The sequence below is a fragment of the Canis lupus genome, chromosome 4 (genome assembly GCF_003254725.2).
Source record: "Canis lupus dingo isolate Sandy chromosome 4, ASM325472v2, whole genome shotgun sequence".
NCBI lineage: Eukaryota > Metazoa > Chordata > Mammalia > Carnivora > Canidae > Canis > Canis lupus.
The window spans coordinates 4336936-4360317 of record NC_064246.1 but is presented as its reverse complement, the minus strand read 5'-3'; the positions used below and the strand labels follow the sequence as shown (position 1 = coordinate 4360317).

General features: G+C 38.6%; 1 protein-coding gene across 1 annotated transcript in view; it reads right to left on the bottom strand.

Annotated features, from left to right (window-relative positions):
- Positions 1-23382, bottom strand: part of LYST (lysosomal trafficking regulator) — a 189329-nt gene that overhangs the window by 2943 nt on the left and 163004 nt on the right. Inside the window, exons 46-52 of the mRNA XM_025448651.3 lie at positions 21157-21346; positions 17342-17478; positions 14031-14129; positions 7689-7828; positions 7319-7416; positions 914-1070; positions 196-267 (exon numbers count right to left, since the gene is read on the bottom strand). Coding sequence (XP_025304436.1) covers positions 196-267; positions 914-1070; positions 7319-7416; positions 7689-7828; positions 14031-14129; positions 17342-17478; positions 21157-21346 — 893 coding nt within the window. The remainder of the gene's footprint in view (positions 1-195; positions 268-913; positions 1071-7318; positions 7417-7688; positions 7829-14030; positions 14130-17341; positions 17479-21156; positions 21347-23382) is intronic.

Genomic DNA, 23382 nt, shown 5'->3' with positions numbered 1-23382 from the left:
TTCTGACTCAGATATTAAGCTCTACAAAGACATGGACTGTGTTTCCTCTTGCAAAAGGTCCTGGTCAACCTGGTATTTGATAAATGGTCAGCTGTTTAGGACTCTCATCACATTGTTCACAGTCTGTGTACTTTAATATCTCTCTAACAAAAATAGAGTCACAGAGTATATTATAAAGAATCCAGGGGTATTTACCTTACAATTGGCTTATTTGATTTAGGAAATGTGATTTCCCGTACAGGCTTTAGGTCCCATGTACTCCATAACCTAGAGAGGGGAAAAAGTCATCATCTAATTACACAAACTGAAATTTCCTTCACTAAAAAAACCACTATATATGTTTGTTCGTTAAAAATCATCTGGAAGGAAACATAATAAACAATTAACAAAAAAAAAAAAAAACAATTAACAGTAGTTACTTCTGGGAAGTCTGCAGCGGGTAGATTTGGGAGTAAGAAAACTTGGTAAATTTTCATATTGTTCATCTTTTATAAAATTAATAGACAATATATAATTTCTTTTTTTTAAAGATTTTATTTATTTATTCATGAGAGACAGAGAGAGAGAGAGAGAGCGAGGGAGGCACAGACACAGGCAGAGGGAGAAGCAGGCTCCATGCAGGGAGCCTGATGTGGGACTCGATCCCAGGACTCCAGGATCATGCCCTCAGCCAAAGGCAGACGCCCAACCACTGAGCCACCCAGGCATCCCGACAATACACAATTTCAAAACTACATTAAAGCCAAGTTTATTATTTAAAAATAAAACAGGAATCAGTGAAGAACCTATATCTGCAGGCAATTTTAAATCTCTAAATATTAAATATTAACATGCCTATATTTTAAAAGCTAATTTGTGCAACTGCTGTGTCCTTATGAACAGAGCAAACAAAAAGAATCAAAACTCCTCTTACCTGACAATTCCATTCTCTAATCCCCCAGCAATCACATTGATAGATACTCCCTCAGGCTGGTTAGAGAAGGCAACGGAACAAATGATCTCCCTGCAGTGGACATGTCCAACGAGGTCCCCGTTCACGGTCCAGAGTCTGAGGTCACTGCCTCCACCAGCTAAAGCACCAAAATCACCCCCTAGGTCAGCAGAGTGTGGGTATATCAGAGCTCACCACCCTGGGTCCCAGAGGGGCATCCCTGTGCACCAAACTCATTTGTTTTAGTGGTAAAATTTACAGGCAGCTCATGACTGAAGCTGTATAAGTAAAATTATTACAAGTCACAAAGAGCTCTGCATATTTATCTAGAGACAATGACCTATAGAAAAATAAAAAGATTAATTTAGAAATAAAAAGCAACTAGGTAAATTAATTATGTATCTTTGTGTAATCATATTTTAGCAAATGGGACTATCAAGATTGAGTTGAAAGTATCTAGAAAGTTAAACAATCTCCAAAAACAGAAGAAAATATTCTGTGAAACCATCTGTAAGAAGTGACTTCCATGACTTTTGAAGAAAAAAAGTTACAATAAAACTTAGCTGAGTTAAAAGCAACTTCTTAAAGAAAAAAAAAAAGAAAGAAATCGAATTCTTCAGAATGTCTAAGATTGAATCTTGTAAGTCAGCGACTTATTAGACTAACTTTTTCTTTTCAAAGACCTTGGGTAACTAAACTTTCTGGAGTTTTCCAGGAGGGAGTGGAGCTTGCCAACTTCTACAGTTGGGGCCTCATGATGATGTGTCTAGCCTTCTTTGAAGAAATATTCTCAAGCTGATAAAGACCAGTTAAGAAGCATGGTAAAGGTTAGGTGCCATCGTTACTCCACCTAATTTTATCTCTCCATTAGAGCTAACAAAAAATGCAGAATTTAACTCTCTCCTTTATTAAGGCAATGAAAAGACTGTACAGATTTCATATTTTATAGCAAAGAAACAAATTGTGCAAATACTTATGTCAAGATATGCTGAAGACCTTCAGATATCACAAACCCAAATGCCTTCTGTGTTACAGCATTATCCACAATAGCCTAGAAGTGCAAACAACCAAATGTCCGTCAACAGACAAAAGGTAGATGTATACAATGGGATACTACTCAGTCATGGAAAGTGATGAAGTTCTGCTACATGCTACAACACGGTAGCCTTAACATGATGCTAAGTGAAATAAACAGACATAAAAAAGACATAAAAGGATACATAGTGTATGCTTCCACTTAGATAAAATATCTAGAATAGGCAAATTCACAGAGATTGAAAGTAGAATAGTGGCTACCAGAAGCTGTGAGGCAATGAGGAATATTTCTGTTTGGGGTGATGAGAAAGTTTTTGAAATAGTGGTGATGGTTATACCACATTGTAGGTGTGGTGATGCCACTGAATCATATACTTTAAAATGGTTTAAATAACAACTATCACTTTGAACATATTTATCACATATGTAGAGAAAAGAAGGTTAACAAATGCCCAGTGTTTTACTTAAGACTTCTTACTGATTAGGGGAGATTACCTAAAGAAAACATCAAGATGTAGGAGTTCAATAAACTACAGAATTACAATCATAGATAATAAACTCATCTTTTCCATGAGTAGATATTTTAATCTTTTGAATTTAATATATTTTTTTAAATTTTTATTTATTTATGATAGTCACAGAGAGAGAGAGAGAGAGAGAGGCAGAGACACAGGCAGAGGGAGAAGCAGGCTCCATGCACCGGGAGCCCGATGTGGGATTTGATCCCGGGTCTCCAGGATCGCGCCCTGGGCCAAAGGCAGGTGCCAAACCGTTGTGCCACCCAGGGATCCCTGAATTTAATATTTGATAAAAGACTTAAAAATATATAAAGCAACCACATGTGTACTAGTAAAGTCAGAAGACCTATCAAAGATACTGATGTAGGGATTGATCATTACCCATAATCAATAGCTACTGCAGGCTTAGTCTTTCAAAACCAAAAATCTAAATGTGGGCCGGGACTCTCTGAAATATGGTATAGAACTAAATAGGCAAAGAATCATCCAACCAGATTACAGCAGCATCTTGGGCTACCACAAAATAAAGTAACTACTCATCTGCCTAAGATTATAAATATCAAAACTGAGGCCTTCACTCAAGACCAGATTGCTTTCATGTATAATTTAGCACATCAACTAAAAGGAAGTTGGGAATTCCTGAAAAAAAAATCTTTATTCTTCCCTATACATCTTCACTGAAATTAAAATAAATTGGGGAGTCACTGCCCACCCCAAATTTCATATTATATTTACTTTGTAATGCCATTGGCAACACATGACCAGGCTATAAACCTAGTTTAAAGGCATATATTTTGATCTAGTGGCAGAATGATTTTAAAAAATACAGAAACCAAACTCAACACCCAAAGAACAAATAATCCAGTCAGGAAATGGGCAGAAGACATAAACAAGTATTTCTCCAAATAAGACATACAGATGGTCAACAGACATATGAAAAATTGCTCAAATCACTTGGGATCAGGGAAACACAAATCAAAACCACAATGAGATACCACCTCACACAAGTAAGAATGGCTAAAATTAACAAGTCAGGAAACAACAAATGTTGTTTTGGCAACATGTGGCAAAGGATGTGGAGAAAGGGGAACCCTCTTACACTGCTGGTGGGAATGCAAACTGGTGCAGTCACTCTGGAAAACAGTATGGAAGTTCCTCAAAAAGTTGAAAATAGAGCTACCCTACATCCCAGCAATTGCACTACTAGGTATTTACCCCAAATATACAGATGTAGTGACCAGAAGGGGCACCTGCACCTCAATGTTCATAGCAGCAATGTGCACAATAGCCAAACTATGGAAAGAGCCTAGATGTCCATTGACAGATGAATGGATAAAGAAGATGTGGTATTATATATACACATACACAATAGAATACTACTCAGCCATCAAAAAAATCTTGCTATTTGCAATGATGTGGATAGAACTACTAAGTGAATTAAGTCAATAAGAAAAAGACAATTATATGATCTCACTCATATGTGGAATTTAAGAAACAAAACAGAGGATCATAGGGGAAGAGAGACAAAAATAAAATAAGATGAAGTCAGAGAGGGAGACAAACCATAAGAGACTCTTAATCATAGGAAACAAAGTGAGGATCGTTGGAGGGAGGGGGTGGAGGGAGGGGGTGACTGGGTGATAGGCATTAAGGAGGGCACATGATGTGATGAGCACTGGGAATTATATAAGACTGATGAATCAGGGACTTCTACCTCTGAAACTAATACTATGCTATATGTTAATTAATTGAATTTAAATTTAAAAATAGAAAATATTAAAATACTTACATAGTTTAATAAATTTCACATCTTATCATTATAAAAACCACATCCCATAAAGACTGGAGAATGATCAAGAGGAAAGAGCTTGCTAGTGTAATTTCAGCCCTGACACAGAAATTTTATATACACATATGTAATGTGTATGTACGTGCATACACACATATATAACATACATACATATATATGTATTTAAATTTTGATTTATTTTTAAATATTTTATTTATTCATATGACAGAGAGAGAAAGCATGAGTGAGCACTAGCAGGGGGGTGGCAGGTAGAGGGTAAGGGAAAAGCAGGCTCCCTGTTGAGCAGGAAGCCAGACATGGGGCTCTGAGGACTCTGGGATCACGACCTGAGCTGAAGACAGATGCTTAACTGACTGAGCCACCCAGGGGCTCCTAAATTTTTATTTTAAAGTTTGGTACTCACTAATGGGTCAAGATGTTTGGTAGGCTAAATCTGATAACTTTCTTTCCTTCTTGGACCATAAGAATAGGAGGATGAACTCTTGTTTAGGTCTCTAAACATAACTTTGGCCTCTCTTTTTTTTTTTTTGGCCTCTCTTTAAAAAAAAAAATCATTATTTTTATCATATTCTCCATACACCAAATTCTTTTTCTGACTTCTCTTATATGTGTACTAAGAGGGCTTAAAAAAATGGAGAAGGCCTTTTTGTTCAGATTGGAAAAAAGAAGTTCTAGCCATTACTCTATTAAACTATGCACTACCTAGGGACACCTGAATACCCTACTTGCAAGTTAGTAATTGCAGCAAAAGTAATTTTGTTTTTTATTCCCATATGACTAGCTGATATAATATCACAGATATAAATCACTACTGGCAGCAGGAAAGTAATTAACTTTACAAAATTCAGCTCCCTAAGGATCAGTCCTAACTTCCAAATGTTGCTAAAACAAGAAAGTTAGAGAACTCTATATAAATAATCATTATATTATTCCCCCAGATTCCCTCTTGATATGACATACTAAAAGCTGCTAATGTATAAATCAAGGGAGAACAATTAGCAAAGTCATCAATCATTGGCCCACACTTGCATTATCAAAGTCAACTGTTTAAAATCTTTCCCCTTAGTTAGATGATTAAGAAATAGAAACGTTTCCAATGGCATTATTTTATAACTGGATGCTAAGATTGGCAAATGCTTCACATCTGATACCTATAAAGCATGACTGAAGACATTACTTTTCTGGAATACAAGAATTAATGAATGTTTAGTAAAATCAACATTAAACTCCAAGAGGGAACCCTGGGTGGCGCAGCGGTTTAGCGCCTGCTTTTGGCCCAGGGCGCGATCCTGGAGACCCGGGATCGAATCCCACGTCGGGCTCCTGGTGCATGGAGCCTGCTTCTCCCTCTCCTTCTGCCTATGTCTCTGCCTCTCTCTCTCTGTATGACTATCATAAATAAATAAAAATTAAAAAAAAAATAAGCTCCAAGAGATGGCTGTAGTATAATAAATAATAGTGAAAGGGAATATAAGGGAAGGGAGAAGAAATGTGTGGGAAATATCAGAAAGGGAGACAGAACGTAAAGACTGCTAACTCTGGGAAACGAACTAGGGGTGGTAGAAGGGGAGGAAGGTGGGGGGTGGGAGTGAATGGGTGACGGGCACTGGGGGTTATTCTGTATGTTAGTAAATTGAACACCAATAAAAAATAAATTAAAAAAAATAGTTATTTGGTCTTTGTCCCAGGTTCCTGGCAGAGAGCTCCTAAACCCTTGTAATTTACCATCTTTTGTATGCTAATGAACTGACTTCTTGAGTGGTTAGGTCCTAGATAGCTTCAGGATGGGGGCCTCTCACCAGAAAAATCAGCCCAGTGGTTAGGAGGTTAGAATTTACAGTACCTCCCCACCTCTGGGGAGGTGAGGGAGGCTGAAGATTGAGCTCAATGGCCAATGATTTAGTCAACCTACATAAGAAAACCTCAGAAAAATCCCTAAGCAACAGGGTTACGAGGGTTCCTAAGTTGGTTGGGCACATTCCTGTGCCAGAAAAGGCAGTGCACTCTGACTCCACCCAGACAGGCCCTCTGGATCTCCCCCTATATACTTCTTCAGCTGCCAGCCCATTCCTTTCTTTTTAGGGAGAGAGCAGGAGTGAGGTGAGGAGAGAAGGAATCTTAAGCAGGATCCCCCAGCGTGAGCCCCAGGTGAGGCTTGATCTCAACAACCCTGAGATCATCACCCAAAATCAAGAGTCAGACTTCAAATTTGCTAACTTCAAGTAGTGTCAACCACATCACATTCTTGACCTAGGTGGTGTTACAGGATTGGAAAATTGTTGGATATCAGAAAAAAACTAACAATATAAAACATGCAAGCAAAGGATAGATGACCACCCAATATAGATACGTTGAAGATACTCTATACTGAGTGGGCAGAAAGAGAATTTTTTAAAGGATTCTTTTGAGATTAAGATCCTTAAAAATGGAAATGCAAACAGAAAATTTATGAATTTTCCAACTGTTCTTTCCTGCTGTATGCGTCAAGTTTTTCAATACTACTTGAAAAAACAAAAACTAAAAACAAAACCTCTGATGAGGAGATAGAACTGTCATGTAAATTTTAAGGCAAATTATATCTCCATTTAGGATTCCATAGTATTGTTCTCTCTCAGGAACTGGAAGATATATATATTCAAAGTGGATCACTGGCTGATGCTTTGCACTTAGTCAGGAGGAAGGCAGAAAGTTAATAGTTAAAAAGCAGAAGCCAAAAAAAAGACAGTAAAACAAAAGCCAGGAAAATTCAGATAATTATGTAACAATTAACTTACATGTGCTCAAATGCAATCTTACATATATCAGAAAAAGAGTTAAATGATGACAATATTAACTTTTGCATAAGTTGGTCCCTCAATTGATGAACTCGCTCTTGGACCTTTTTGTATTTTAATACACAAATACACTGCTACCAAGATATTAAGATGTCGTTAGGGACCTGAGAGATATAACCAACCCAACAGTTTAACTTATGATGGAACCAGCTTATAATGGCTCTGTGCTTTGGTTTTGGGGCTTGCTCACCTGAATCACACACAGTGGCAATGTCACCTGTAGTTTCACTGGCAGACACTGCTGTGACAGGACTTTTGTGTCCCGCCAGGCTTTGTACATAGCATAGCCTGAAAGACCAAAGACAAATCATTAAATGTAATTATATTCTCTTATATAATTCCTTTCCTTAGGGTATGGATCAATTATCCAATTATCCATAAGGCATTCCCCACTATATTCCTATTTGATCTTTTGATTTCAATTCAATTACAAAGTAAAGTTTATATTTCATGCTTAAAATAATCATAATGCAAAGACATTATTTTAGTGCATCTGTTTCACACAGGAAGAACTGAAACATAGAGACATCTATGTTTGAGTTGGAGACCTTCTTCTGTACCTGTTTAAGTCCCATATGATGCAGGTTCCATCTCTGCTCACACTTATCATTATGCTGTAGGGTTTGCAAACAAATAAGCTGGTTATCTCTTCTGTGTGCCCATACAGATGTATCTGAGACTCCATTTCTATCTCTGAGGGCTGAAATTTTAAAAAGTCAGTGAAGTATAAGATAAAAAAGCATGACAGAAGTTTTCCTAGTACTATGTCTCAAAAATAAAAACAACTCAATTGACTCAAACATTCTTCTCAAGCATAATATGTTTCAATCCACTGTAGTTCAACTCTTTCCTGAAGAGTAAAACTAATTAACCATTAAAATTTTTTAATTCTCCACAATTTCAAGAATTAAAATGTTTTTCATTTTTTTGTCTTCTTGTCCAGTCACACATATATTTTTATAGTTATGATTACTGCCACCCAAATAACTTATAGTTTGTATTTAAATATTCTCCCCCAAAAAAATTCTCTCATAAGTATTTTCTATTTTTGACATTGTCTTCAAAATGATTTTAATGGTGTTATGATATTCTATACAGTTGGCATGCCATAATTTACTTGAGCATTTTTATTGATAGACATTTAAGCATTTTATTGATAGACTAAACTTTTATAGCTCTTCTGAATTATTTCTTTACAATAAATTTCCAAAATCCTATTAGTGAATTAGCGAATACTAATAATTTTATAGTTAGTGTACACTGTACTTAGTGTACTCTCCAAAGGTATTATACCAATTCATGATGCCACCAACAGTAACACTCGAACACCACCATTACTTGTCCATAGTTACAGATTGGTTTTCTAAATGAAAGATTGCAAACTGATGTTCCTAGGTCCATGTTGGCTCACAGATGCCAGGTGTCTATACTAGGTTTGACACTTGTTTTCATTAGACTAAGCTGTTTATTGTCTTAAAGTATTTCAATATTGCCACTTCAAAGGATATAGGAAAGTAGAAAGAATAAGTATAATAAAAAGCTGTATGCTGGCCACTCAGTTAAACTAATCCTAATATTTTATATAATCAGTTCTTTAACCAAAGAAAAAATTAAACATTACACAGTTTGTGTATTGTCCTATTTCTTTTGTCCGAAGTTACTACCTCCTGAATTATTTGTTTCCCTTGTATGTAGAACATATGTTTTACTATATGTTGCCATAACCCAAAACAACATATTATATGGTTTTTCATGTTGACAAATCACTTTATATGTGTGCTATTATTCTTTACGTATCTTTTGTATCTTGCTTTTTTGTTTACCACTGTTTTGGAAACATATCTGTGTTGATATAGTAGCTGCCACTCATCTATTTTAAGTGCTATATAATCCAGGGTTTTATTCACAGAAAAAGACCTACTTTACGCTAAAAGAATCAAATGACCAGGCAAAATACCAGGCTCACATTCTTAGAACAACTGGCTTCTCAGCTCTGTAGCAGTCTCGGACATGAGACCCTCAACCAAATACAATCACAGAGAGATGTGCTTTCACAAGGGCCAGAGTCCCAGGCCTGAGTCCCTGCTGTCTCTCCTCTGTGACCCTCCCCACAGGGCCAGGAATCTGCAGGGCCCAAGGGTTGTGCCCCAAACCCTTTCAGACCTTGCTTTAGGGTACCTGGAACCAAGGAATTCTCTGACGGAAAACGCCTAAACTCCTTTCTAAGTTTCTGAAAATTTCCCAGCTTTTAAATGTCAATGAAGGTTGCTTTAAATCGCATTTGTATTACAACCAACTTTAACTTTTTCACATATTCGTTTTCTTACATGTAAATTTGTGTGTTTTCTGTATTATTATATTAAAAAAAAATTGGGACGGCTGGGTGGCTCAATGGTTGAGCATCTGCCTTTGGCTCAGGGCATGATCCTGGGGTCCAGGGATGAGTCCCAAATTGGGCTCCCTGCAGGGAGCCTGCTCCTCCCTCTGCCTGTATCTCTGCCTCTCTCTGTGTGTCTCTCATGAATAAATAAAATATTTAAAAACAAATTATTTGGTGGTGCCTAGGTGGCTCAGATGGTTAAGCCTCTGACTACCTGCTCAGTGGGGAGTCCGCTTCTCTGCCTCTCTCTCTGCCCTTCCTCCTGCTCATGTGCTCTCTGTTAAAATTAATTAATTACTTTTTAATTAATTAATTAAAAAGAAAATAAAAACTTATTTGGAGGAATTCCTCTACTTGTGGAATAGAATGCAAATATCTTCCCTGTTTCTGCTGGATGACCTGGACCACCATATCAGTCTACAGACACCTTACCTAAGTCAAGTCTTGAGATCTGGACAACTTAGAGAATTCCAACCCAGGCTGTAATTCCATGCAAGAGGTGGCCCCACTTGGCTCATCCTCACCCTTAGGGTATAGTCCTTCAGGGACCAGCCTTTGGAGGAGGGTGTCCTTGGGACTCCCCAGCTTGCTCAGTCCTTGGGTATTGTTATCTATTCCTTTCACAAGAGCTGTCTCCAGAACTGACAAACGCCCTCAAGCAAGAGCTCCTCCCTGACTACTTACCTCTCTGGCTTGGGAATCATAGAGTTTGTCAACAATTTGATGCTTTAATTACACACACACACACACATATGTGTATGGTTTTTTTAACTGCATGATCATGAATAATATTTATAAGGTACATACAGGACTCCTATCCTGCAGTGATTCTTAATATTTTTTTTAGATTTTACACTTTATTTTTTTATTTTTTAAAGATTTTATCTACTTGAGAGAGAGCGAGCGAGAGAGAGGAGCAGGGGGAGCAGCAGGCAGAGGGAAAAGCAGAGTCCCCACTGAACAGGGAGCCCGACATGGGGCTGGATCCCAGGACTCTGGGATCATGACCTGAGCCAACAGCAGATGCTTGACCAACTGAGCCACCCAGGCGCCCCTAGATTTTATACTTTAAAATTATTTCAAGAGTTGGTGTTACTACATGATTCCCTGACAGATCAGAAAACCATTTCCATGGGCAGAATAGGAACCATGGCCTACTTTGTTTAAAAATGCTCTTGAGGGGCACCCTAGGTGGCTCAGTTGGTTAAGCATCTGACTCCTGGTTTCAGCTTAGGTCATGATTTCATGGGCCATGAGACTGAGCACTATGTCTAGCTCCAAACTCAGCAGGGAGTCTGCTTGAAGAGCAGACTATGCCCCTCCCCCTCCTCTAAAATAAATAAATAAATCTTTTTAAAAATTGCTCTTGAGTGACATAATACTATCTCAGATAAACCTCATATATATATACTCCTGCCACCACTGATTCAGAACAGAAATGTAGGTGTTTACTTATATGAAGATGAGGTGGCCATACTATTTGTTCAGTGAAAAAAATGACTCAAAAGTAAATATTTTAAAATCAGTTATCACTTTTATTTTTTATTTTTTTTAAATATTTTATTTATTTATTCATGAGAGACAGAGAGAGACAGAGACATAGACAAGGGAGAAGCGGGACTCGATCCTAGGACCCTGGGTTACGACCTGAGCCAAAGGTAGATGCTCAGCCACTGAGCCACCCAGGTGCCCCCAGTTATCACTTTTAGAAGACATTCTTCTCTAATATATAAATGGCTTATAATAATTCCTTATAACAAATCAACTTATTCATCTTTACCTAGCATACATTGTAGAAGATGATCTTGAGAAATTCAACAGAAACTTAACAATATTCAGAATTAGATATGCTTCACTAGCTAAGGACCATATTTCATAAGATCCTCTTGGAAGTATTTTCTAACAACAATTATTTTGGTCATATCCTATATGGCACTTGGGGAGCCTGTCTTTTGTCCCTGTTAAAGCTATGAGGCAAATGAGAACATAAATACTTTTAGAACCCTGGCGTTCAGTGGGTTGGGAGAAACTAGAACATGAGGTGCCTTCTGCTAGCCCTATAGGCAGGGTCATGATGCAGCGTTTGGGATGCCAAAATGGCGACGAGGTCCCTGAGCAAAAACCACAACAGCATCCACAAAAACCCACATCACCTTCGCTCAGAGCAAACAATGATAAAACCATAGAGCTAAGATGAGTTTTTCAACATGATTTAAATAGTAACTGTTAATCTCATGACTTGATTATCTAATACTATTATACTTAGGAGAAAAAAGAAAACCCTTATAAATAAAGCTGAAAATCTTACTTTCAGGCAAATATATAACTGTGGGAAGGTAAGCAATGGAAGGCTTCACAAGCTTACAGTGACTTCCAAAGCAAAAGAAGCATATGTCTTGCCATACTCACACTGTAAGAGCTATACCTCTGATCTGCTACGTTTGAAGCTATGCTGTGCACAATTACTCCTATACTGACAACTTCGTCTTTTTTTCTTTAGCCCATACTACATACTGTGTTAGTGTACAATTAAAATGTTAAATTAAAATGAAAAACAGAAGTAAGGAAAACTAAGGACAAGGCTATTCAAAGTGCTGCAGAAAGCAAAAGAAAATAAAAACAAAAGCAGCAGAGGATCCCAGGGTGGTTCAGAGGTTTAGCGCCTGCCTTTGGCCCAGGGCCCGATCCTGGAGTCCCGGGATCGAGTCCCATGTTGGGCTCCTGGCATGGCCTGCTTCTCTCTCTGCCTGTGTCTCTACCAATCTCTCTCTCTATGTCTATCATGAACAAATAAAATCTTAAAAAAAAAAAAAAAAGCAGCAGCCAGTTTTTAAGTAGGAGCCTATGGTATGGTGCAAAATGATCTGAGTACACAAGTAGACAACTGCTCTAGCAGCAGGGATTAGAATATATTTGGAGAAAAAAGAAACAGAAGGGTGAGCTTAGAAGACAAATGTGATGTCAGAAGTAATATTAGAGATGCTATAAAATTAACATCAGCTTTAGGTCTTTAGGAGTAAAAAGAAGACACTTCTCTGCTGATACCTTGGCATTCTTTTTGTGCGGGTATATAAGAACTTACCTTGTCTATCTCTCTCGCCCTGCTTTGACCACACGCCCCAGCATCTCATATCTAAACTACACATAAAAGTATTCACCAGTCCCCAAGTTACCAAGCCTTTGTTTCCGTGGGGTTAGTTTCATGTCCCTGAAATACTCTGTTCTTTTCTCCAGTAGTGAAATGATCCTTTAAGATCCAGCTCAAGTGGAACTTTTCAGGCTTTCTGACGCCTGGCCGCTCCTCTGTGCTCTTCCAGCCTGTGTGTGAACCGATCTCAGAGCACACGAGCACGTGCTTCCTTGTTCTGCAATAACCTGGACTTGCCTGTCTCCTGAGAAGGGCCCTGCACCAGAGCCCACCTGGGCCACTGCAGAGGCCAGTGGCACCCTTGCCTCCAGTCTCCTACCCCCAGGTGTTGGTCCTGCCAGGTGCTACAGTGGGCTGCCTAAAATGCTGATGGGATGGTATTACAACTGCTGAAAGCATTTTAATGGCTCCTTAGGCTAATGGATCCTTATGCCCCAGTGATCATGGGAAAGAACCTTAATAAGAGCTTAAAAGGGAATAAACTTGGACAGAAAAGTAAGAGGAACCTAGCATCACCCCATGCTAGGAAGACTGGATTCACCCAGTAGAAGATATTTAATATAATGGAATGTGATGGGCACTGGGTGTTATACACAACTGCTGAATTATTGAACACTGCATCTGAAACTAATATGTTGGCTAATTGAATTTAAATAAAGTAAATAAAATTAAATTAAAAATATTATAATGGAGAAAGCTATAATGGGGGGTAGAAGCAAAAGAAAGTTCTAAAATAAAATGATAATTATCTTGGTTCTAGAATAAAAGGATAATTATCACCCCAAATTTGCCATTTATTGTCAACAACACCACAGAGAGTTAATTCAAGAAAGGAACAACAGTAAATTAAAACAAGTATTGTATAATATGTCTTTTCTTCACTAGACTGTTTGATTAATTTTTAAATTGGAAATTCAGCAAATGGCTAAAATAAATTGAGTGGGCCACTTGGATTTTGCTACAGTCCAGAGACTGCAGGAAGGTTAAATATTAGGTGTTCTAAGCTTCCAAGTTTTACAGAAGCACTCTGGCCGACATTAAGAATACAGGCAAACAGACATCATGATGTCATGAAAAATTCTAAATACCAAACAGATCATGACTCAAAATACCATCTGTCTTTGATACCAAAAATAAGATCATAATAATTATTTTCAAAAGTTTTCATGATCCTAATAAACCTAAAACTAAAGAGTCAGGTATGTGACCTTTTACATTTTAAGAGCTCATGTGAAGAAAGGATTAAAGAACAAAAGACTGAAGCACAGACACTTTCAGTTAATCTTGTACCAATGAATTATATTTCATAAGTAATTTATTCTTCTCACAAACATGACAATCCCAAACTACCCATAAAATGAGTGCAGGACCTACCGTGCTGCTCGTAAACCTGTTTGCGTAAGCTGTGATGACCCCACACTTGCTCCCAGTGAACAGCTGGCAACTGTCAGGTACCCAGGCACAGCTAGTTACCTTCAAAATGATCATACGAAAAAGCATGAGAAATGCTTCAACTTCTCTGACAATTACTTAAATAATACATAACCACAAAATTTCATAAACATTTTACTTGAACTGATTAAAAAGGTGCAAGAGATAATAATATCCTGTAACTTTAAGCCAAGTGTCTTGGTGGTTTCCAAGTTAAAATGTATTATAATACCCCATTGTCTATGATGTTACATTTTTCTGTACACACACACACACACACACACACACACACACGGCCATTTGTTCCTCTGAAATTTAAACAAAATGATCCAGGATTGACTAGATCCAAGGTTGAGTATGTGTGTGTATGTGTGTGTGTGTGTGTGTGTGTGTGTGTGTGTGGTTTCATGTATTTACCTGATTTTTACTTTTTTTTTCTTTTTTCTGCTTTTGGTGGGAATTGGGGAACATACACAGAAAGGTATTGCTTCTCACAGTTCTAGACTGTTAAATAGTTGGAGAAGGAAAGATATGTGGAGACAAAGATCTCACATTATTCCTTGGAGACTGTAAACCCTTTAGTCCTGACCGTGGAGTACTATTCAAGGCCACTCAACTCTCTGGCTCTGGGCACCAGCTGACTACCAGCACTGCTTCCTAGCGGCTCTGCTCCCATGTGTCCCTTCTCCAGTACTGTCCCATGGCCCACAGTCCCCTCATGCTGCGCTAAGACAGAGGTCATCAGCCACTGACCTCATCCTCTTCCCTTCTTTGTGTGTCACATGTCATGCCTTCTGATTTAAAGGAGGAAGCCGGGGCAGCCCAGGTGGCTCAGCGGTTTAGCGCCGCCTTCAGCCCAGGGCCTGATCCTGGAAACCCGGGATAGAGTCCCACTTCAGGCTCCCTGCATGGAGCCTGCTTCTCCCTCTGCCTGTGTCTCTGCCTCTCTTTCTCTCTGTGTCTCTCATGAATAAATAAATAAATAAAATCTTAAAAGAAAAAAAAAAGGATGAAGCCCCTCTACTTTTAAGGGGCTATATACCCCTAGCTCTATACCACACCCAGGGTTCTGAGGAGCCCTGGTCCTTGCTCTCAGAATGTCAAGCTGTCTTTTGCTGGCTTCTTCCCCCAGACCTGCAAATGTGCTCAGGTGTCTGCTACCTTCAGAATGACTCTCTTTCATATTTGTAGGGTCTAATATTTCATTTTATTTTTTATTTTATTCTTTCTTAGAGTTCTTCCAGAGAATGAAGAGAAAAATGTATTTTTTTTATGTACAAAATAAAACTTAGTGTCACCATGTGGGTCTACCAAACCCTTCCTTAAACCTAAGTTCTATTACAGCATTTTAATAATTTCATCTTCCCTCTGTCTTGAAACATTTTGCTGTTTCATTACTGTAGGAATTATTTCATTACTACTCAACAATTATTCCCAACTCTTCTTAAAAAAAAGAAAAAAACAAGGAAAGGAAGAATAATGGATCTCTGGGAAGGAGAACATAATCTGTGAAGTAAACTGTCATCTTTTGGTTTTCTTATTGTACTGTCTAAAGAATGGTGTCATCTTTCAAGAAAGTATAAAGGAAGACTGGAGACACTGTTTCTGTACTCTGCTTTTAGCTTTCATTGAACACAGCTGGCAATTCAAAATTTTTCATATTCTACTGATAATAGAAAAAAGAAGAAAACTGAGAAATAAACTAGGTTTCTCGACTATGAGATCAGTCAGAAGGTGAAGGCAAAGAGATGGTAGGACCCTAATGATGAGACAGTGATCGTGGAAGTGAAATCTGAGTGTGGGTCCTCATATGATAACATCTTGGATGAATTTTCTCAAACTAAAGAACTACTGAGTGGATAATATATTTCTAAGGATGAAAATGAAAGGCAGTCATTTGACTGGAATTCTTTATTACAGGGTATTCTGCTTAAAGAATCTGGACAGGGGATCCCTGGGTGGCGCAGCGGTTTGGCGCCTGCCTTTGGCCCAGGGCGCGATCCTGGAGACCCGGGATCGAATCCCACATCAGGCTCCCGGTGCATGGAGCCTGCTTCTCCCTCTGCCTGTGTCTCTGCCTCTCTCTCTCTCTGTGACTATCATAAATAAATAAAAATTAAAAAAAAAAAAAAGAATCTGGACAATCCTGTTTTGCTAAAAGGACTTAAGACCGTGTTCTTTTGTCTTTAAAGATGCTTGTGTGCCAAACTTTACACGGTGGAAGTAATTTTGCCATGCTTAAATTCTTATTAATATTTCTAATAAGGTTATTTTCCACTGTCTTATGCTTACTTTTGTTAGTTTACACTATACTAACAAAAGTAAGCATGATCTTTTTTTCAGGTATATTGAAGTTTAAGCAAACTGTTCTCCTTTCATTGCCAGAAATCCCCACAAGTAGCAGCTTACTCCATTTCTAAGGTGCTCAGGGAACGGGGAGATGTTAGGACACATGAATAGGCAGGAGATGTTATGTAGGTAATGGGAGTCATGGCAAAAGAATTTCCCACCGAAAGAAAGACACTCACAGAAAAAGGGTTTAACATACAGTTTAGTATGGGAAAAAGTTGTGGCAGTATTTTATATATACACACACACACACACACACACACACACAGTCTATATACAGTTTACACACAACTAGAAACATTTTTACAACAGCTTTAGGAGAGAGTAGTGGGAAAAAAAAAAAAAAAAAAAAAAAAAAAAAAAAAAAAGGAGAGAGTAGTGGGGAGTACTATTACACCAGTTTCAAAGAAGTGGAAAGAACAAGTTTGGAAGGGTTAAGGTGCATGCCAAAGGCTAGAGAGTAAATAACAAAGCCAGGACACTAACACAGATCAGAGGGCTTTAGTTGGGCCGGATGCTCTTTCTATACATCATGACGTGATGCCTGAATACCCAGTCCATTTAGCAAAACCAAGTACAGAAGATAGCACTCTGGTTACAGAAAATGACAGAGTGACAAAAGGCAAGTAAACAGAGAAGAAAGCAGTGTTGATTTTGTTCCAACACTGTGCCTATTGCTGATGCTGACTAGGTCTCAATAAGATACTGGGGGGAAGACAAATTTTGGGAACACAGGATAGCAATGGTCAGGGAATCTGAGCACTGTAAACACTGCCTAAATCCAGTGTCATCAGCTTCCTGGGAAGATTAAGTGTAGAATATTAAAGACCAACGCTACCAGTCTGGCTCCTTTCTAAAGCATTACATGTAATTATTATGATAAAGTACTTCGTAAAAAACGTTACCTGATACTGTTGTGAACTTTGTATAAAGTTTATTGGAGGCTCACTCTGTTTACTCTTCAGCCTTAAAATATTGTCAGCGTATCCCCAGCTCAGGATGGCTGACCACTGAATGTCAGTACTGTTCATGCTTCTCACACCTCAAGAAGGAGAAAGAAAAGTATCAGATTGCCATAGCTCCACTGTTATTTGGCAGCCCCCTAAAATGGCGGGTTAAAAGCTGAAGTTTACATAGCAGAACACAGTATCTTTCCAGTGCAAATCACCTTTGTATTCATTAGCTGGACCAATTTAAGGTAGTTTTATTCCTTTAATACTAATGAAATTCTAAGAGTGGAACTAATTCTTTTTCACTCATGGTGTTTTGGTTAGGATTTATTTGAGTTAGTACTAAAATGTCTGTTAAATTTTTATAGAAGACGATAGTCAAGCTTACTCCATTCATGTTCTGTGACCCTTTTGCCTTTAAAAATAAATATAAACTAGACACTGTTTAAATAACTTTGTATTTAAAAGTTATTTAAAAGCCACCCCAGTGGCTCAGCGGTTTAGCGTTGCCTTCAGCACAGGGCGTAATCCTGGAGACCCAGGATCGAGTCCCACGTCGGGCTCCCTGCATGGAGCCTGCTTCTCCCTCTGCCTGTGTCTCTGAACCTTTCTCTCTCTCTATGTCTCTGGTGCATAAATAAATAAAAAAAATCTTTAAAAAAATAACTTTGTAGCTACTGCCTGGACAACCATCAATACTAGAAAGAACATTGCTACCCTAGAAGCAATACCTATCCTGCAAAGAGATCATTTAATCCTGTCAACTGCAAGGGCTTCGCATAGTAGACTTTGATTTAATGAGGTTCTGCTCTTTTTCTCTTTTTTACAACATAGTTTTATGTCCTTTAGGGATAAAGATTTGGTCTTTTTTTTTAAAGATTTTATTTTTGCATGAGAGACATAGAGAGAGGCAGAGACACAGGCAGAGGGAGAGGGAGAAGCAGGCTCCATGCAGGGAGCCCAACATGGGATTTGATCTTAGGTCTCCAGGATCACACCCTGGGCTGAAGGTGGTGCTAAACCACTGAGCCACTGGGTTTGCCCAGATTTGGTCATTTTGTCATCCTTTTTCAGTACTGTTCATAATCTATGCCTTGTTGGTATGCTTAATATAGCTAATGTAGCATAAATTGCTATAATTGGTACCACTCTTGAAATCTGCATTGCTTAAGTCCCTTAAGGAGAGAGAATGTGCTCTATTTATTCCAGCACCTAGAAAAATAAGCCCACATATAGAGGACTAAAACAAATATATATTTGTTGAAAGAATCAATAGCACAGTGAAGATGTAATTCAGATTTTTGTTTTCTTTTGTTGAGTACAATACCAAATGTTGACATCAGTTTTGCAACAAAGGAGTTGGAATATACCCATTTAATAAAAGCTCCTCTAAATATAAGCTGCTAGGGAAAGCAATCACATTCCATGAATCTCAGGGCTGATCAAATTCTACCATAATGCTTGGCATGTAGTGGGCACTCAATGAATGAAGTACATCTAGTAACTGTCCCCAGTTTCTTGTTCTAGCACTTATAAGATGCGCCATCTCCCTCTCTCTCTCTCTCTCTCTTTTTTTTTAAGAAAAATAAACTTCTCCTTTATTATTTTTTAAGGATTTTATTTATTTATTCATGAGAGACACAGAGAGAGGCAGAGACATAGGCAGAGAGAGAAGCAGGCTCCATGCAGGGAGCCCAACATGGAACTCGATCCCAGGACTCCAGGATCATGCCCTGGGCCAAAGGCAGGTGCTCAACTGCTGAGCCACCCAGGCGTCCCTCCTTTACATATTAAGGCAGTGAATCTTAAACAGGAGTTCTCAAGAAAATGGCGTATCCAGCAAGCCTAGGCTTGGACTTGAGCATCAGAGATTCTGACATTGTGGCTCAAATGAGATCCAGGCAAGAATATTTTGAAATTCTGAAAGCACTGTAGGCAATTTGGAGGCACAATTTTCAAGTAATTGGCCTACACTGGGTTTAAGATATCAAAACCTTATTAGTTACATTGTTTTATGCATGTATAGCACAGCAAAACCAGTTACTCAATGAAATAGCACTCAACACCTTGCAGCTGTAGCATGTGACTAAACTCCCATCTGCTAGCTGAGCTATTACTCCCAAAGCCAATACAGTGCATTCTTGTGTGCTGGGTGCAGCAATGAGAGCTCGCACAGTCCCTGGGCACAGGGTGCTGTGTAGCCTGATGGAACTTTACTGAGCACTCAGAACGAGTCAGGAATTGTGCTAATCATTCCCTATTTAATTTAATCTTTACACTAAATTACCCTATGAAGTAAATCCTTTTGTTATTCCCAATGTATACATCAAAAGCCAGGATTTAGAAGGTTTAAGTATTTTCTCAAGGTCAAACAGCTACTAAATTGCAGAGGTGGGTGGGATGCAAACTCAAGGCACTGCCCCTCCTGAGGCCAGTGTCTTGCATCTGTTATATTATACTGTTGTATATTATAATGGGTTGTATTATACCACTTCCCCACACAACCTAGATGCTGGCAAACCCCGAATACATTCTACAAGGGAATAAAGTACAATTTGAATGAACACAGCTATTAAGGGCTCTGAATATAGTGGCACAAATAAGATAGGTTGACAATTACATTTGACATATTTAGGTCTCATCGTGCTAACTGGTAACACTGCCCTTTTTCTTCTTCTCAACAGAGACAAACTTCAATCCACTTTAATTTTTTAAAGGTTAATTACTCACAGATTTGGTACTTTAAGTATTAGTAGTAAATTATTTGTAACACACCTCACAGCTAATTGCAACATATTGGTGAAAATAAACCACTGATATCACAATCATTACAATTAAACAGATTTATCTTATCCTACTAATTCACTAAACTTAGATAAAATGGTAAGCAGCCTCTTTTACTACTGAGAAGTATAAAGGCAATCATTGATTCTATGATATAAACAAGAGTAAGTCTAAAAAGAATTGTGGTCCAGCCAGCGCACTTCATTTCTTTGAGTGTCCTTGTTTAGCATGGGTAACATGCATCCTTATAGTGCAGGGCTATCCACGGTGGAAGGCTACACAGGCCCAAGGAGGACAGGGCATCAAAAATAATGTTAAACACAGTGTGACTGTCAGGAGGCATCTAGCCACCACATGCTGGCTTTTAGGTAAATCTGCACACACTTGATAGGAACAGTTGAGCATCCTCTCACAGATTTTAGTGCCCAAAGCCCATGCCTAGGGAGTAGGGAGAGTTTTTTTATGTTGAGCGAAATAGTTAATTACATTAACCATAAAGTAATTACAGCACTTTTCATGTGTTGCTGTTAGTGAGTTAGTACACAAAGGGTGAGAAAAGCATCGCTTTCCAGGCACACCTGTTTTTAAAACCTATCTTCAAGGACTTCCTTGTCTTGTTCGTTTTAATCTCATGACTATACCTTCTGAAGTACTAGTTTTGCTGGTCAAATTAGACTGCCTATTCTGGGATTCAAGAGCCTCAAAAGGTACATCGCTGTAAGATTGATATTGTTTTCCTCTTGTGAGCATAACCATTTATTCTGGCCTTTGATTCCTCTCATTTCAAATGGCAATGCATTTAATCCTTTTTTTTTTCATACAGTATGATTAATTCTTACTTTGCACTAAATAGCCACAAATTTGAACGATTTTTCACCATGGACTCAAAACTTACAAGTAAAACAAAACAGCAGCACAGAGAAGCTGGAAACATCAAATCTCATGAAAAATATACCTAGAGAGATTCTCATTATGTTTTCTTTTACCTTGTTCTTTGCTGTATGTCATCAGAAGACAGAAATTTTGGGACAAACCACAGATGGCCCTGGTGGGTAGAGCCTGGAGAGAACCAAATCTTTCTCCATGGGGCTGGCTGAAACAGACCACAGGTACTGGAGCACTTGGAGAACCCACATACTCCCCCCACTTTAAGCCTTTTATCCATGACAAAGGACTCTAAAAGGAAAGTAAAAAGTATGATTAAAAAAAAAATAAAAGTATTAAATATAGAATGACTAATTTAATTTAAATTCTAAACAAAGAGTAAGCAACCTGATTATAAACTCTTTGTAGGCAAGGATTATTTTATATTTTTTTACTTCCCCCATACTTAGCATATAGAAATATATGCTTCTTCTTGCTAGACACAGTGATGAGAATACAGACAAAGCCCAGTCCTCATGGAGTTGTGTTCTAGCTGGGATGAGGGGCAGACAAGAAATAGAGGCATTCACATCAGGTGCTGAAAGCTCTTTGAAGAGGGAAGGGAGAGTGTTGGAGCTGCTAACTTAGATTTGTGATTTGTGATCAGGGAACTGAGGAAGGGACATCTGAGCAGAGAACTGAAAGAAATGAGAGAGCAAAGTGGGGCTTGTTTGGGGACAGGCCATCCTAGGTGGAGGGAACAGTCAACACAAAGATTGTGAGTGGAATGAGGCAGGTCAGTACCAGGCTCCTATTCTGAGAGGACACACAGCTCAGATCTTTACATGTACCAGCTGCAAAGTTAGCTAGCACTAAGTATAGTGTAAATCAAATGGAATCTATTACTTTTCAGGGATGTGCTATTAAATTATTTTGACATGATAAAAGAATAGAATAACTCTTAACTCTGAAACACAACATCGGTGATCTGGTTTTGGCAAATACTACCATACTGATGCTTTAAATTTGAATTTTATTGGTTGTATCACTTTGGTTTAACAGGCAAATTTGACATGTGAGCTATGAGCATAAAAATTTACATATGTTCTGCGTTCTATATTTAGTATATTTAAGTAACATTATTTTAAGAAATGATTGTCAAAACAAGGTCTGTGAAAACCATTTTCTCTTAAAATGGGTCATGGTTTCCTGCAGTTGGGGATGTGTTGCTTCTCTCTCCACTAAGATTCTTCCCAACCATCTAGCACCTTTTCATTTTCTGCCATTCCCCTCTGCAACCCTTACATTTTATAGTAATTCACAGTCTCCCATCGCATGCTGCTTTAATGATGAAGAATTCAGTTGAGGGTTAGAATCCATTTTACTCTTAAGGTTTGCCTGCTTTAGTTTTGTATTTCAAAGTAAAAATTATGGCAATACTTTTTACCATTACAATCTAGGGAGGCCAAAGACATAAGTAAGGTCCTCCCTTAATTGTAAGCCAAAACATCCACAGTTAGTACTTTTGGTGGAAGATAGCCATGGCCCTGCTGTGCATGTGTGTAAAGCCATACACATACACACAAACTATTCTCCAGTCCTGGACAATTCCTCTCCTCTGGCTGGCAGGTTCTTCTTAGGTCACTGCCCAGGGGGGCTTTCCCTGGTAGGAGTCCTCTGGGAGTTGGCCATCAGACCTGAGTTCCCCAAAGCACTCCCTTGTATCACTAACACAGCATTTACTACACACAGAATATTGCTGTGAATGATGTGCCTCTGTGTTCAATGGCTGCAGCACACCTTCTGGCTATAACTATTCTATTAGTTGTGGTGTCCCTAGGGCCTTGGAAGGGGCCTGTGGAATTGAATCAACTTTTTGTTGAATTCTATTGAAATTCAAATGCCAAATGATAATTGTCTTTCTCTGATTGACTTATTTTTTTTTTAATTTTTATTTATTTATGATAGTCACACAGAGAGAGAGAGAGAGAGAGAGAGAGAGGCAGACACATAGGCAGAGGGAGAAGCAGGCTCCATGCACCGGGAGCCCGACGTGGGATTCGACCCCGGGTCTCCAGGATTGCGCCCTGGGCCAAAGGCAGGAGCCAAACCGCTGCACCCCCCAGGGATCCCTGATTGACTTATTTTACGCAGCATAATACCCTCTACTTCCAACACATTGATGTAAATGGTAGGTATTCATCCCTTCTGATGGCTGAGTAATATTCCATTGTATATATACCATATCTTCTTTATCCATTCATCTGTCAAAGGATATCTTGGCTCCTTCCACAGTTTATCATTTGGTTTCACTCATAGGTGGAATATAAGAAATAGTAAAAGGGGCC